The following is a 15,029-nucleotide window of genomic DNA, read 5'->3' as shown; positions in this document are numbered from 1 at the left end:
CTTCAGTCTTCACAGGGGTCATTCTACAAGCAGAGGTGACCTATCCTTCCCTTGGCTCCCCGGCACCCCTGGGACAAGAGTCCCAGCCCCTCAGCCTGGCATAGGAAGCTGTGTTTTGGGGTTTGTTTGTTTGTTTTTGGCTGCGATGTGTCTTCTTTGCTGCACGTGGGCTGTGGGCCTTCTCTAGTTGCTGGAAGCGGGGGGTTCCTCTTCATTGTGGTGCACGGGCTTCTTACTGCGGTGGCTTCTCTTGTTGCAGAGCACGGGCTCCAGGCGCGCGGGCTTCAGTAGTTGTGGCACGTGGGTTCAGTAGTTGTGGCTCCCGGGCTCTAGAGCGCAGGCTCAGTAATTGTGGCACACAGGCTTAGTTGCTCCGCAGCATGTGGGATCTTCCCGGACCGGGGCTCGAACCCATGTCCCCTGCACTGGCAGGCGGATTCTTAACAACTGCCACCAGAGAAGTCCTGGAAGCTGTGTTTGACCTGACGCCCTCCCGTCTTTTTCTTTTTTTAATCGCACCCACCTCTTACGCCCCCTCTGTAGTATATCTTAACGTATGTAACTCACAGATGGTTTAAAGAAAAAAAAGCCGCACCCCAGGGTCTTTGCACATGCTGTACTCCCTGCCCGGAGTGCCCTTTCCCTCCTCTATTGTGTGTCAGCTCCACCTGGAAGGCTTCCTAAAAACCTCTCCCAATCAGAGTCAGCCTCCCTCTCTTCGCCTCCCCGCCACTTCCTCCCCACCCTTCTTGGCTGTGACTGGGAGCCTAAGGCAGGGGGTGCACAGAATAAATCTGACTTCTGCTGGACCCCCAGCTTGGGTCTTGGCTATCAACGTTTGGAAAACAAACAAATATTGACAAAGAAATCGATCTTTGCGTCCCTCCTCCCCACTCCCACCTCCAGGGTTTTCAGCCCTTGAGTGCTGGGTTTCTCAACCCCCTGGGAGCTACCAAGGTTGCATTTGCACAGCCACAGGCACTTGGAGATGGGTGGGGCTCAGCCCGCTGCCCGTGGGACTTCCTGGCAAGCTTTGGAAACTCCCAGAGCCCAGCTCTACCCTAGGCCACTTAAACCACAACACCTGGGGATGGGCCCTGGGCACTGATTTGGAGTTTAAAAGCTCCTCCGGAGATCCTGATGTGCAGACAGGGTCAAGAGGCATCTGCTATAATGCATTTTCCAAAGACCGAAGAGATAGATTTTCCCCCTTGGAGCTTAGTGCATGTCTGAGGTAGCGCCACGGATACATCCAACGACTCAGAACGTGGAGCAAAAATTAACCTTTAGTTGGGAAACATTTGGGAGTTTGAAAACCAAAGATGACCAACAACATCCTTTTCCAGGGGCGGGGGCATGGTTAGGAGGCACGTGCGTATTTCAAAAGGCAGCAAGACAAGACGAATGATAGCCAGTGTCCTGGAGACCCAGAACATCCGGTGGCCAAGTACTGTCCTGTGTTACTCGGTTCCACCTGCAGGGACCACGGCATCCCAGCGTGCATGAGACTTTCCTGGTTTTAGCTCCGAAAGCCCCATAGCCCAGATATTGTATTGCTAAGTCCTGGCATAACCAGGACGGTTGGCTGCAGGTTCCTAGCCCATGTCTATAATCGTGTCTTTAGATCCAGGCCCATGTCTGTCTGTATGTCTGTCTGTCTCTCCCTGTCCATCTGTCTCTCTCCCCACTCATTCTCCTCTCCTTCAGTCAGAGTCTAGTTCCTTTCCACCTCCTCCTGGGTCTTTGTCTCTGTATCTTTTCCTGTCTTGTCTCCCACTTGGTCCCTCCCGGCAGCCTGACCTGTCTCTCGCGTCCCTTCCCTGCCTTGGCCTCCGTCTGCCACCGCGTCTGTGTGATGCTGTCACGTCTGCGTCGGTGCCCGTTTCTCCCTCTCTGCATCTCTTCCTTCACTTGGCCTGCTTTCTCTTTGCATCCTTTTTCCCCATTCTCTGGGCCCCTGCGCCCCACCCCGGGTCCCTGTCCCCGTCTCTAAATTTCAGTCTCTCTCAGCATCTCACATTCTCTGGAGTTTGATAAGGTGGGAGACCCCCCGTTCTACACTCTCCCTAAATGTCCCCAACCCCGCCCCCCAGGAATTTCCCTCCCGGTCCCCGCAGGACACCTGGGCCTCCCTCCCCAGTGCCAGACCCCACCCGTCCCCCCTCAGACTACCCCACTTGGCGGCACCAGAGGACCCGCCCAGCACAGGAGCTGCCTGAACGCCTGGTCCTCTCACATCCCCACCAGCATCAACAGAAGCAGCAGGGGGAAGGGAAACCAGCAGAGAAACAGCACGGCCCCCGTGGCTGTGGCACCCCCAGCAGCCGGGGCCGCCCTGTGAGCCTCGCCAGCTGCAGCCTGGCCTTCAGGAGGCTGTGGAAGGCACTCAGCACCGCCAGTGCACCCCAAAGCTGAACGCCCGCTGACTCAGTGCAGGGCTGGAGGATGAAGATGGCTGGGCAGGCTCCCCGACAGGCGTCTTGTTAAAAGCGTCGGCCCGGTTCACCTGGCCCCTCAGGGTTCACAGGGCTGATGTGCCCAGGACCAGAAGAAGGAGCCCAAAACCCCCGGCCCAGAAAACTGCCCTCCAGGCTGTGCGATGGTTCTGTGCCCAGGTGGGCTGGAGCTCAGAGGTGCAGCGGTCGGCGGCCGCACGGGTCAGCGGGCCGCCACTGGCGTAGAATGTCAGGAAGACGAGGCCGGGGTCCAGGTGGTAGAAGATGCCACCCAGGGGCCAGCCGGGGAGCGTCCAGGTGAGGGGCAGGGGCAGGAGAACAGTGAAGGCGGCATCGGCCATGGCCTGGTGGCCAAACCAGTCTGCGGACAAAGGGGGAGGCAGGGGGGCCCTGCCCCTTGGATCACCAGGAGGTAGGAGATGAGGGCGGCTAGGGAGTAGAGGAGGAAAAGGGTCATCCCCGGTGGGCACAGGGCTCCAGCGGGTGGCGGCTGCCAAGTCTCCAGAGGGTCCTCCAAGGGCTGGATGATGCTTTTGGGACCCACAGGCCTCCACGTTAGCAAGTCCCACACCCCGCCCCCCACCAACTTCCCCGTGTCCTCCATCTCAGGGACGGCCCCCCCGTCCACCCAGACCCGGGGCGCTGTCCTCTCTCCCTTGCTTCCCCTCACCTCTCACAGTCTCGCTCTGATCCTCTCTGCCCCGTCCCCGTCGCCCTGGCCCCGTGCAGGCCTTCACCTCACCTGGCTGGACCCTCAGCCCAGCCTCCTCCCAGCCCTCCGTGCCTCCAGTTATCCCATCCAGTGCAGAGCAGACCTACCCCTCGCCTGCTCACAGGCCTCCCATGGCTCCCCAGTACCCCTGGCCAAAGTCCCGGCCCCTCAGCCTAGAGTGGAGACCCTGGGAGGTCTGAGCCCCCCTCCTCTGCACCCCTTTTCCTGTCCTTAATGCATCATCGCATCAAACCACTCCCAGAACTAGAGGCTTGCTCCAGCCTTGTGCACTTCACCCCTGGTATTCTCCAACCTCTCAGGAAGCCCGTATCTTTCAAGGACTGCAGGATCCTGGCTGTGCCAAGCCCCACGAAGTGACTACTCTTATTTTTTTTAATTATTATTATTATTTATTATTATTATTTTTTGGCCGTGCTTTGCGGCATGCAGGATCTTAGTTCCCCGACCGGGGATCGAACCCATGCCCCCTGCATCGGGAGCGTGGAGTCTTAACCACTGGACCGCCAGGGAAGTCCCGAGGTGGCTACTCTCACAGCTCCACTTTGCAGATGGGGAAACTGAGGCTCAGAGGAGGAGATTCACTTGCTCAAAATCAAAGCAGACAAAAGAGAGACCAAGCCTGGATTTGCACCTGTATCTGTGACCTCAGAGGCCGGGATGTTAACTCGGGGGTCCTGATCTGTTTGTGGGCCTCAGTTTCCCCACTCTGTTTCCTCGTTATCCTGAGCCCACCAGCAGGTGGGAGGCAGGCGTCTTCCAGGGTGTCTGAGCAGGAGCTGGAGGACCCAGGATGGGGAGGCTCACAAGTGGCTAGAAATCAGAGAGCTGGAAATCAGAGGGGCCACCACACAGGGTCTGAGCATGGGCCTCAGTTTCCCCATCTGTGAACCGAAGGATCAGCTTGTTTGCTTGGGTGCTGTCTTCCCATCGCCCCCAGGATGAGGTCTGAGCTCCTCAGCCTGGCATTTGCAGTCCTAGCTTTTGGGGCTCCACCCACATCACCAGTTGCCTAGCTCACCACTTCCCTTCCTTCTGCTCTGGAGTTCCTAGAACAAGCCACATGGTTTCATGCACACATGCACACACCCAGCCTTTGTCCTTGCCATTTCCTCATTCTGGACTTGACCCTATTGTTCCAGCCAACAAACTCCTACTCAAGCTTCAGAACCCGACTGAGTGCCACCCTCCCCTGAAACCCTTCTCTGACTATGACACACCCCACCAGACTGAATCAGGTATCACCTTCATTGCATGTAGGGTCTCTGAGAGGTTCATGCTAAGCTAAGGGCAGGAATGAAATGTCAACTACGTATGGGGCAACGTGCTATGACCTTCACATGCATCATTTTAATTTATTCTTCCAAGAACAAATCATGTTTGTTCAAAGATGTTCCAAGAACATCTTCCTCACATTGTCCTGTGAGGACAATACTATTGCTGTCCTCATTTTATCAAGGGGGAAAGCTGAGGCAAACTTAAATAAATGAGCCATTCAGTAAATGAAACAACTCAGAAAAGAATCCAGGTTGACTGACTCCAGAATCTGAAGTCTTAACCATTGTATTATTTTGCCTAAACAAAAATTTTTTTTTTGATGTGGACCATTTTTATTGAATTTGTTACAATATTGCTTCTGCTTTATGTTTTGGTTTTTTGGCCCTGAGGCATGTGGGATCTTAGCTCCCTGACCAGGGATTGAACCTGCACCCCCTGCATTGGAAGGTGAAATCTTAACCACTGGACTGCCAAGGAAGTCCCAACAAAGACGTATTGAATGAATAAATGCATGAATCATCCTTGAACAACCAACCCACACAATGCTTCAGGACATGTTTGTAAAGTGAATGAATGTATTCCCATCTTTACCTGGCAAACTTTACTCATACTTTAATTCCCAATGCAAATGCCCCCTCCTCCAGGAAGCCCTCCCTGACTTTTCCAGGCCTAGTCCTTCTACAGTCCCTCTTCCTCCCTCGGATCCCCTCCAGACTGGAACTGTCTGTGCCCTATTTATCTCCTATACCAGCCTGGGAGCCCCTGGAGGGCTGATTCATATCTGTGTCCCCAACATCTCCCAGCTTAGGACCAGGTCACATGAGACCTCAGGACGTATTTGCATGCACAGCTCATGGTCTGGTGACGGATCAGGAGGAAGAAGAGGCTAAAACCCAATGATGAGGAAGACATGCAAAACCTCAGGGTGGTCCTCCAGAAAAGACATGGCTGGAGCTTCAGGACCTAGAGCAGACTGAGTGAGCACTATACCAGGAGTCCAGAGACAACCCACCTCCTCGTATGACCAGATCCCTCATCTCTGAGCTCCAGTTTTCTCAGCCGGAGAACAAGGGTCCATGGACAAATTGGGTAGTGAATAATGAGCACATCGCAGACTGCCATATTGGATCCTCCCAAGGGCTCCCCATCACCCTCCGCACCCCCCATTCCCCCCACCTCTAGGCCTTTGCACCCGCTGTGCCCCCTGCCTGGAGCACCCTTCCCCACACCTCTTCCTCACATCACTCAGGTCTCTGCTAACGGTTGCCTCTTTCAAGTGTCTAAACCCCTCAACACTCCCTCTCCCCTTAATCCTCCTGCTTTCCTCTCCATAGCACTGATGATCATGCATTGGTTTTTAAAATTGTAATGGTTTAATTGTCTGTCTGCACCCCTCCCCGCACCCCACCCCAATGCTGTAACAAAGGAATTCCATAAGAGTAGGGATTTTCATCCTAAAACAGTGCCTGGCACATAGTAGGTGCTCAATAAATATTGTTGAATAAATGAATGAATAAATGTGAGTAGGGAACCCCACGCTCACTGTAGTAGGCAGATGAATGGCCCCAAAGATGTCCACGTCCTCCTTCCGGAACCCGTAGGTATGTTACCTCACATGGCAAAGGGGAATGAATGTCTCAGATGGAGTTAAGGCTTCTAGTCAGAGGACTCTAAAATAGGGAGAGGAGCCTGGATTCTCCAGGTGGGCCCAATATAGTCACAATATAGGGATTCTGATATGTGGAAAAGGGAGGCAGAGAGAGATTTGAAGATGCTACCTGCAGGGCAATTCCCTGGCAGTCCAGTGGTTAGGACTCCTTGCTTTCACTGCCATGGCCCGGGTTCAGTCTCCGGTCAGGGAAGTAAGATCCCGCGAGCCACGTGGCGTGGCCAGAACGTAAGAATAAATATATAAATGAAGATGCTACCTTTGGCATTTGAAGATGGAGGCAAAAGCCATGAGCCGTGAAGCGGGGACAGCCTCTAGGAGCTGGGAAAGGAAAGGAAAAGGATTCTCCTCTAGAGCCTAGTGACACCCATCTAGGACCTCTGACCTCCAGAATCATGAGATAGATGTACGTTGTTTGAAGCCACTACGTTTGTGGGAATTTGTTCCGCCAACCATAGGAAAATAATACACCCATTTTATAGACCAGCCATTTGGAGGCTCTCTGAGGGCCAGGCACCCAATTGCTGAGTTTGCCCCCTCAGTAAGAGGCGGTAGGAAGTTGGGGACAGGCCTCAGAGAGAGGAGCATCTGGACCCAGAACGGCCAAAGGAGAGGCATGGAGGGAGGGGTCAGGCTGTGGTGGGAGGGATGGGGCTGGCTGTGGGGAAAGAGGGGATGCGAGTGCTCGGCTCTGCCAGGCTTTATCTTGCGGTTCCTGTGGGCTTCAAAGTACCCACGACTGGGAGGCGGAAGGAGTAGCAGGGGATCCCACATTAGAGCCCACTACCAGCCTCTCCCTCCCTCCACTCCCTCCAGCCCTGTCTGTCCCACTCTCTCTTCTCCATACCCACCGCCTGGTCCCTACTCAGGCCTCCTCCTCTTTCCCTGGACCCCTCCCCCCTCCCAGCCTTCTTCTGGTCTCTGTCCACCCCCACGGGGGCCCCAGAGGATTCTTTCTACACCCAGGGTTAACCCTATCCCTCCCCTGCTCACACACCTCCCATGGCTCCCCAGTGCCCCTGGACAAGGACCCAGCCCCGCAGCCTGGCGTTCCACGGTCACCCATCAGAGCCCTCTCTCTATTTCACCTCCCACGGCTTCACCCTGAAGCTCTGGGTGCCACACACCTGGTACCTGCTCTGTCACAGCCATGACCACCTTGGTTCTCACTGTCTGTGTCCGTCTCTGCCACCAGTCTGCAGCGTCTTTGAGATCAGGGTTCTGGTCTTACTCCTCCGGGGTCCCCGGCATCACCCACCACAGGGGAGGCACGTGGTGGGGGGTCCCCAGGCATGGAGGACCCAGAAACAACGACACAGACAAGGGTGTAAGGCTGTCACGTTGCCTTCCCTTCATTTTATTCCACACAAACAAGGATGGGGACCGGGAAATCCAAGCACAGCTCACCGTGACATCCAAGGTGCTGAGTTTGAATCCGGATCCTGACACCTTGACCCCGGCTGGGACCCTGGGTAAGTAAGTCTCTACCCCAGTGAGGCTGCGTGAGAATTGGAAAGCCTGCGGGTGCTCAGTCAACAGGAGTAGAACCTGTGACTTTGCAGTCGCAGGGGGAGGGTTTCAGGTGTCAGGGGGTGAGGCGTCTCATGACAGCTATTTTCCGACATTTGATGACAGTCTGTCTGTCCCCCGCGGCTGGGAGCATCTCAAACCAGGCCAGGTTCGGGGCGCCGCCTTTCCTCTCTCCTTGCTGAGACAAACAGAGGTAGTGATTAAGAGCGCGTAATTGCCTCCCTCCTGCCTGGGAGGTAAATACCTTTCTGTAGGGTCCTACCGTTCAGGACTGTCTTTCCTAGGCTGTGAGCTGCGTGAGGGCAGAGGCTGTGTTCTTGTCAGGAACGCTTGAATCCCTACTATGTGCTCCGTCAGTACTATGTAGGGACAGAGTACGACGTGGAGGTGGAGGCTGTGGACCCTGAAGGCTAGAGAACGTCAGCCCCTCCCCCCGTAATGTTGGCCCCGTCCTCTGGAATGTCGGCCCCGCCCAAGGAATTTCTGTGCCTCCAAGGTGGGGGGTCTTTGTCTCCTTCACCTTTTATCTTTAGTGACTAGAACCACGCCCTTCACCTGACAGGCACTCAATAAACGTAAATGGATGGATTAGTGCGGTCAGACCGCTCAAGTCTTGACTACCACTCACTCGCTGTGTGACCTTTGGTAAGTGACTTTACCTCTCTGAGCTTCAAGTTTCCTCATCAGTGGGCATAATCGTACTACCGCCCTCACAGGGTCGAGATGTGGAGTTCACACGTTTATAAAGCTCTGGACAGGACCTGGTGCCCAGGACACAATCAATACTTGTGAGCTGTCCTTATGGGATGAATGAAGGGGTGAATCGCCTTCTTAGATTCTCATAGAAGTCTTATTAGAGAAGGATTTTCAGTCCCTAGTTGGTAGAGTAAGAATCCGAGGTTTAGGGCATCGTCCACCTCCCGCCCCCCACCCCCTTCACAGAGGCTGATCAAGGAAATGCTGATTCCCGCGCTGGGCCAAGCGGAGAGGCTGCTGTCCCTCTGGGTCTCAAAACCCACCTCACCAACCATGCGAGGCTCTCCCCAATCAAAGACTACGATCTCCCCAGGAGAATCCTGAAGCGGCTGTGAAAACCACAGAGTCTCCTTGAAAGACTGCTTAACCAAATTCATTAGAAAATCAATGCAAATTAAAAACCTCACCGGGATCCCACTAGTCACCTCTGAGAAGGCGGAGATCAAAGAGTCTGACATCGCGGTTGCGTTGCGTTGGCGAAGCTCTGGGAAACCGCCTTTCGGAGCTCCCTGTGGAGGAGTCTAGCAACATCTAACACGCCCTCTGACCCTGCCAGTCCCCGAGGAAAGAGCTATTCTAACTGATGACAAGACTGATAATAGCAAATACGTCACACCTCCGAGGTGCCAGGTACGAACTAAACGCTTTATCCACATCAATACACGTAATCATCCCAGTGACTCTTTGAGGGAGGTGCTGTTATATCTCATTTCACTTAGGTGGAAACTGAGGCATAGAGAGTGAAAGCAACTTGACAGGTGTCACCCAGCTATAAGCAGCTGTCATGCCATTCTGCCTTATTGGAGTGTTCACCGAAGTACACAGGTACAAATGTAAAAGGATACTATTGTTGGAGAGGCAGAGAGAACATCTTCTTTATACTATCCACTTTTTTTGTTGTTGTTAAATCCCTCATTAAAATCTGTCCATGTGGACTTCCCTGGTGGTGCAGTGGTTTAGAATCTGCCTGCCAATGCAGGGGACGGGGGTTCGATCCCTGGTCCGGGAAGATCCCACATGCCGTAGAGTAACTAAGCCTGTGCGCCACAACTACTGAGCCTGCATCCACAACTATGGAAGCCCATGTGCCTAGAGCTTGTGCTCCACAACAAGAGAAGCCATTGCATGAGAAGCCCGCGCATCGCAAGGCAAAGAGTACCTCCCGCTCGCCGCAGCTAAAGAAAATCTATGCGCAGCAACGAATACCCAATGCAGCCAAAAATAAATAAATTTTTAAAAAGTAAAAGTATTTTCCTTTAAAAAAAATCTATCCATGCTTTCTTTCAAATTTGAGTGCGCTTACATTATTGTTCTTTTTCTAGCCTCTTGAATTGTTTTGCTCATCTCCTTTCATGTGAGCATTTTTCTGAATTAGCATCTGAAGCTACAGCTCTTCCTCAGAGTACAGCTTTGGCCCCACCTCACAACTTTTGTTGTGTAGTGTGCTCATTTCTAAATGAATGGCACTCCAGTTTTATTCTTCCATTTAACCCAAGAGTTACTTAGAGAGTTTTGAAATGTGCAAAACAAGCTGAGTGTCTGTGGTTATTCTTCGTTATTAATTTCTAATTTTGAATGTGGCCTGCATTATTTCTGCTTTTGGCAATCAACCTGTGCTGTGTTTCTGACCCATAGTCTATTCTTGGGAAGTGGGGAGAATATCATTGCAGGACTCTGATTTTTTTTTAATGCTATAAAGTTCATTATTGGCACAACTAGGAAATTTTGAATTTGGATTGTTTATTAGATAATATCAATGTTAAAGTTCTTGAGGGTGGTAATGATATTATGGTTGTGGCACAGAAATGGCCTTGTTCTCAGGAGACACAGATTAAAGAATTTACAGATGAAGTAGCATGAGGTCTGCACCTATTTTCAAAAGGTTCAAAAATTTCTAGAGGTGCTTCTGACCACTGGGTCCATCAAGGGACAGCGACTGTGCTGAGGGCTCCTTCCTTCAGCCTCCCAGAACTCACATCTCCCTATGGGTCTGTTCATCATGGTGGATGTACCATGGTATGTATGTTTGTGTATGGAGAGAATAGATAGATAGATAGGTGTATATTTAAACAGAAAAAGAGAGATACACAGATAAGTAGAGAAAGAGAGAGAGAGAGAGAGAGAGAGAGAGAGAGAGAGAATATATGGGGATGGGCAAATATTAACATTTGATAAATTTAGTTGAAAGGTGTATTTTATTATTCTGGTAACTGTAGGTTTGAGATGTTTCCGATGAAAAATTTTAGAGGAAAAAGGCAAGGCAAGGCAAAAAAAAAAAAAAGATTTACAAGAAAAGTTAGGATAGAGGTTATCTCTGAAGGAGATGGAGGAGTCATTGGGAGGGGGAGGGAGAGGAGTGCTAGGGTGGCTGACAGTGCTCTATTCCATGACCTGCAAACTTGCATGGATATTCGCTTCATGATAAATCAATTCCTCCACTTCTGTTTTTGTATTGTTCAAAATGTGGGTTATATGGGATATCTTTAAGTTTCAAAAATAGCACTGAAGCATATTCAAAGAAATCTAAATGCTCATCAGTAGAGGGTTGATGAAATAACTTTGGGCACAGTACATCCAGACCAGGAAATACTTGACCACCAGCACTGAAAAATAATGTCATACCTCATGTATTTATATGCAACCATCTCCAAGACATAATTTTAATAAAACACATGCACACACACAATGTTAGATAACGTATACACATGTTCTGTTTGAAAATGCTTATGCATGCATACCTAGGATATCTGGAAGGATACACAAGAAACTGACAACAGTCTCTAGTGAAAAGAAGTTGGAACGGAGGAGCTGGAAGGAAGGGGAGAATCATCTTCTTTTTTACTCTGTGCCCACATTATCTTAAAGTTTTATTTTTTGATAAACTAATTTCCTAACTTATTTTTTAAGATGCTTCTATCCTTCCTGATGCTCAGTCATTGTATCATTTTGTCCTCTCCTTATCCATGAAAGATGAAGGCATTTGGTCTTATTTTACAGAGTCGGGAGAACTGAGGCTCCAGGTGGGAAGTTCTCAGGGCTAATCAGAGTAGGACCAGAGCGCCTTCTTCTGATTATGTACAAGTTGGATGAGAGCTTTTGATTAGGATGAAACAAATGTTTTCCTCTACCCAGAACCAAGGGAATGTTCCACTGTGACCAAGGACCACCAGGATTTCTGTTCCCAGAAAGGAGTATTTATTATCTGTATCAGTAGGGCTGCTGTTGGTTTCAAGTAACAGAAAACCTGACTCCAAATGGCTTCAACAATAAGGATATTTATTATGTTGCTCACACAAGTTCCGGAGGTTGGCAGCATAATAGTTAAGGTATTAATTCAGCTGCCATAACAGAGACACAAATAAACAACAGTTGCTTCAATGAGCTAGAAATTGAAATCTCTCTCTTCACAGCGTGGATGTAAGTATTCCAGCCCTAGTATGGGGACACAGTCACTTTCCACATAGTTCACCACCACAAATGCTGTGGCAGGTTGCAAAAATGGCCCCAGTTCTGCACACTTTCCTGTATCTCTGCTCCTTTGCAATGTCACTTTGCAGATTTTCCCTTTGAGAGGTGGAATCTATTTCCCCACCCCTTGAAAATAGTCACGTTGTGCAAAGTGTCAAGTGTAGGTCTTATGCTTCCCCTGTTGCTCTTGGAACCCTCCCCAGCCACCATGTGAAAAAGCCCCAGTCAGCCTGCAGGACGATGAGAACTACATGGCTTGATCAATCCCATCATCCTAGCTGAATGTTAGCTGAGGTCAACAACCTAGTTGAGGTCAACAACCCCTCCCAGAAACAGAGTCACTTAGCTGACCCATAACTGACCACAAATGCCTGAGGAAGCCCAGCCAAAACAGAAAACTGCTCAGCTGAGCCCAGCCCAAGTTGATGACCCAAAGAAATCATGAAAGGTTATTATGTTAAGCCTCTAAGTTTGGAGATGTTTGTTACACTGCAAAGCTAACTGATACATCTGCATTCTAGACAATGGAAAGGGGGAAATGAAGGAATGGAGAGCAGGCATCTTCCATTAAGGGCACTTCAAGGAAATTACACTGATTACTTTCACTCACATACTACTGGCCAGAAAGTAGTCACATGGCCATATCTAGTTGCAAGGGACACTGGGAAATGTAGTCTTTTTTCCTTGGCTAACCACGTAAATAGTTTAAAACAAGTAGGAGTCTTACTATAAAGGAAGGATAGGATGGATACTGGGGGAAAACTAGATGTTTATAATTAAAAGATTTAGATAAGAGATTGCCAGGAAGACTTCCTGAAAGAAGAGGCAGGATTTGGCAGAGTCTTGGAAGTCAGCCTAGGGAAGGGGCTGCAAACTAAGCAGAAGGATTTCCAGCTTGTACGTGAAGGTTTCCATCATACCCTGGGGGCTTCACCTTGGGGACAGGCTGACTGAAAAACCCCTCCTCACCAAATGCTCTGGCCAAGGCAAAAGGCAAAGACTGGAAAAACTTTTCTTGGCAATCTCTGCCAATGAAGAGGAAAGGGTTGAGGCAGTTGTTGAAACAGCCCAGGGAGAAGGTAGCCCAGAGGATGAGCAGCGTCTTAGAGTCAGGTTCGTTCTGCGGTTGCTACAATTGGACCAAGAGCTCCATGTTAAACAGGAACCAGGAAATGAAAAAGGCGCTCACCAACACCAACAGCAACTTCTTTGGCTGGCTGGCATGGACCCAGCCCTCCTGCTGGAACTTGGCGCAGATGAGGTGGGCACAGGTACTGATGATCACCAAGGGCACCAAGAAACCCAGCAGGAAGTGAATGATGGTCACAGTCATTTTCCTCTTCAAAACCACTCACTTCCTATCCTGGGAGCTGGATTCTCCTTCCCCTTATTCTCTATGTCAATATTGAAGCAGCGGTAGACACATCCTTTCTGTTCTTCAGTGGTCTGGAAAATCAAGTATGGAGAGCAAGTGACAGCAGCCAGCCAGCCAGTTTGCTTGCTGCGCAGTGCAGTGGTTTCAGGACCATCCGGGGTAGAGGAAAGAGATGCAACGGTCCAGAGAGATGAGAACCAAGAGGCAGATGCTGGTAAAGAAGCTGAGGACCAAGAAGACCATGTAAAGTTTGCAGGCCACATCGTTGAGGAGCCACTGGCCAGTTGCTACACTCTATATGGTGATAAGCAGGGACAGTAAGACAGTGAAGTCAGCAAGGGCCAGGTTGAAGAACCAGATGGTAGTAAAAGTTCGCGGCATTCGGAGAACAGTCATCCAGAGCGCCAGCCCATTCGCCACTACACCAACCACAAAGGACACAGACATGATAACTGTGGTCAGCTGGTGGAGGGAGGCACTCCATCTCCTGAGGATGGCATTTGGGAGCAGAGGTAGAATTCATCTTTCTAGAAGAGGAAGGACCACATATCAGAGCTACAAGTTACCTTTCACTGCTATTCAGAGCCCATGGCCCCCTCCGAGACCCCTTCATTCATTTTTCCATTCAATATATTTTTATTGAATGCTTATTATGTCACTCTGATACTGCTCTAGGTACTGGAACTGAGTCATGTAACAAAACAGGCCCTCATAGGACTTGCACCCTAATGGGGGGTGTCAGATGGGAAACACAGTGCATATAATAAATAAATCCATGATGTACAACTTTAGAAGATTACAAGTGCTGTGGGAGAAAAGTAATACAAAATAAAAAAGAGTGGCCTTTGACTTTTGATTATGTCAGAGTAGCTTTGTGAGACAGTCTGGCAGATTAAAAAAGTTATAAAATCTATACGAAACTTTAAAAATCAATCCACTGTTTGAAGACGTTGGAGAGTGATCAAAATCAAGCATAAACTGGAAGAGAGTCTACCCTTGATAGGGTAACTGCATGAGGTCACCGTTGTGAGTTTGCATCTTTTGGGTGTGAGCATTTTGCAATTGCTGCATCCTCATTGGCTTCAGGTGTGAGAGGAGAGAGTTATTGAGCTGGTACATCAGCCAGAAAAATAGTGAGAAGGGAGGGAATTGTGGAAGGAAGGGAGCCGCAGGGAGAGGGCTCCAAAATCTGCATATGAAATCTGTCCACATCCTTGACCGACTAAATTATTTATATTCAGGGGAGATCCCAGGATGCCTGGTGAAAAAGCAACAGCTGGAATTTGAAAGAACTAAGCAAAGATTTCAGTTGTCGCCCACCACAGAGATTAGAGTTTGGAGTTTGAGTCCAGCCAACTTAATTGCCTGCTGGGACAAGAATCACTCTTCAGAGGAACAAAACACAATGCAAAGTCTCTACGATATATCATGCATAATGCCAGTATCCAATTAAACACCACTACAGGGACCACCTGGTGGTCCAATGGTTAAAAATCCACCTTCCAATGCAGGGGATGCAGATTCGATCCCTGGTCGGGGGACTAAGATCACACATCCTGCAGGACAACTAAGCCTGCGTCCTGCAACTACTGAGCCCACGCACTCTGGAGCCTGTGCACCACAACTAGAGAGAAGCCACAATGAAGACCCAAAGCAGCCAAATAAATAAATAAATAAATATTAAAAACCACTACACGTGTGAAGTAACAGGAAAGCATGAGCCATATTCAATAAAGAAAGGAGTCAATAGAAAACAAATCTGACAGA

At 50.0% G+C, this 15,029-nt stretch overlaps 1 protein-coding gene across 1 annotated transcript; it reads right to left on the bottom strand.

The window, feature by feature from the left end:
• Positions 1-12,635: 12,635 nt before the first annotated feature.
• Positions 12,636-14,696, bottom strand: GPR32 (G protein-coupled receptor 32; the record flags this gene model as incomplete). The annotated part of the gene is given in 6 exon segments (XM_079906660.1): positions 12,636-13,016; positions 13,020-13,224; positions 13,414-13,556; positions 13,560-13,736; positions 13,738-13,789; positions 14,683-14,696. Coding segments are annotated over 6 exon segments (846 nt in total). The 3' UTR covers positions 12,636-12,761.
• Between the last annotated feature and the right edge of the window lie 333 nt (positions 14,697-15,029).

The sequence above is a fragment of the Stenella coeruleoalba genome (genome assembly GCF_951394435.1).
Source record: "Stenella coeruleoalba genome assembly, chromosome: 20".
Classification (NCBI taxonomy): domain Eukaryota; kingdom Metazoa; phylum Chordata; class Mammalia; order Artiodactyla; family Delphinidae; genus Stenella; species Stenella coeruleoalba.
This window is presented reverse-complemented; position numbering and strand designations above follow the sequence as displayed.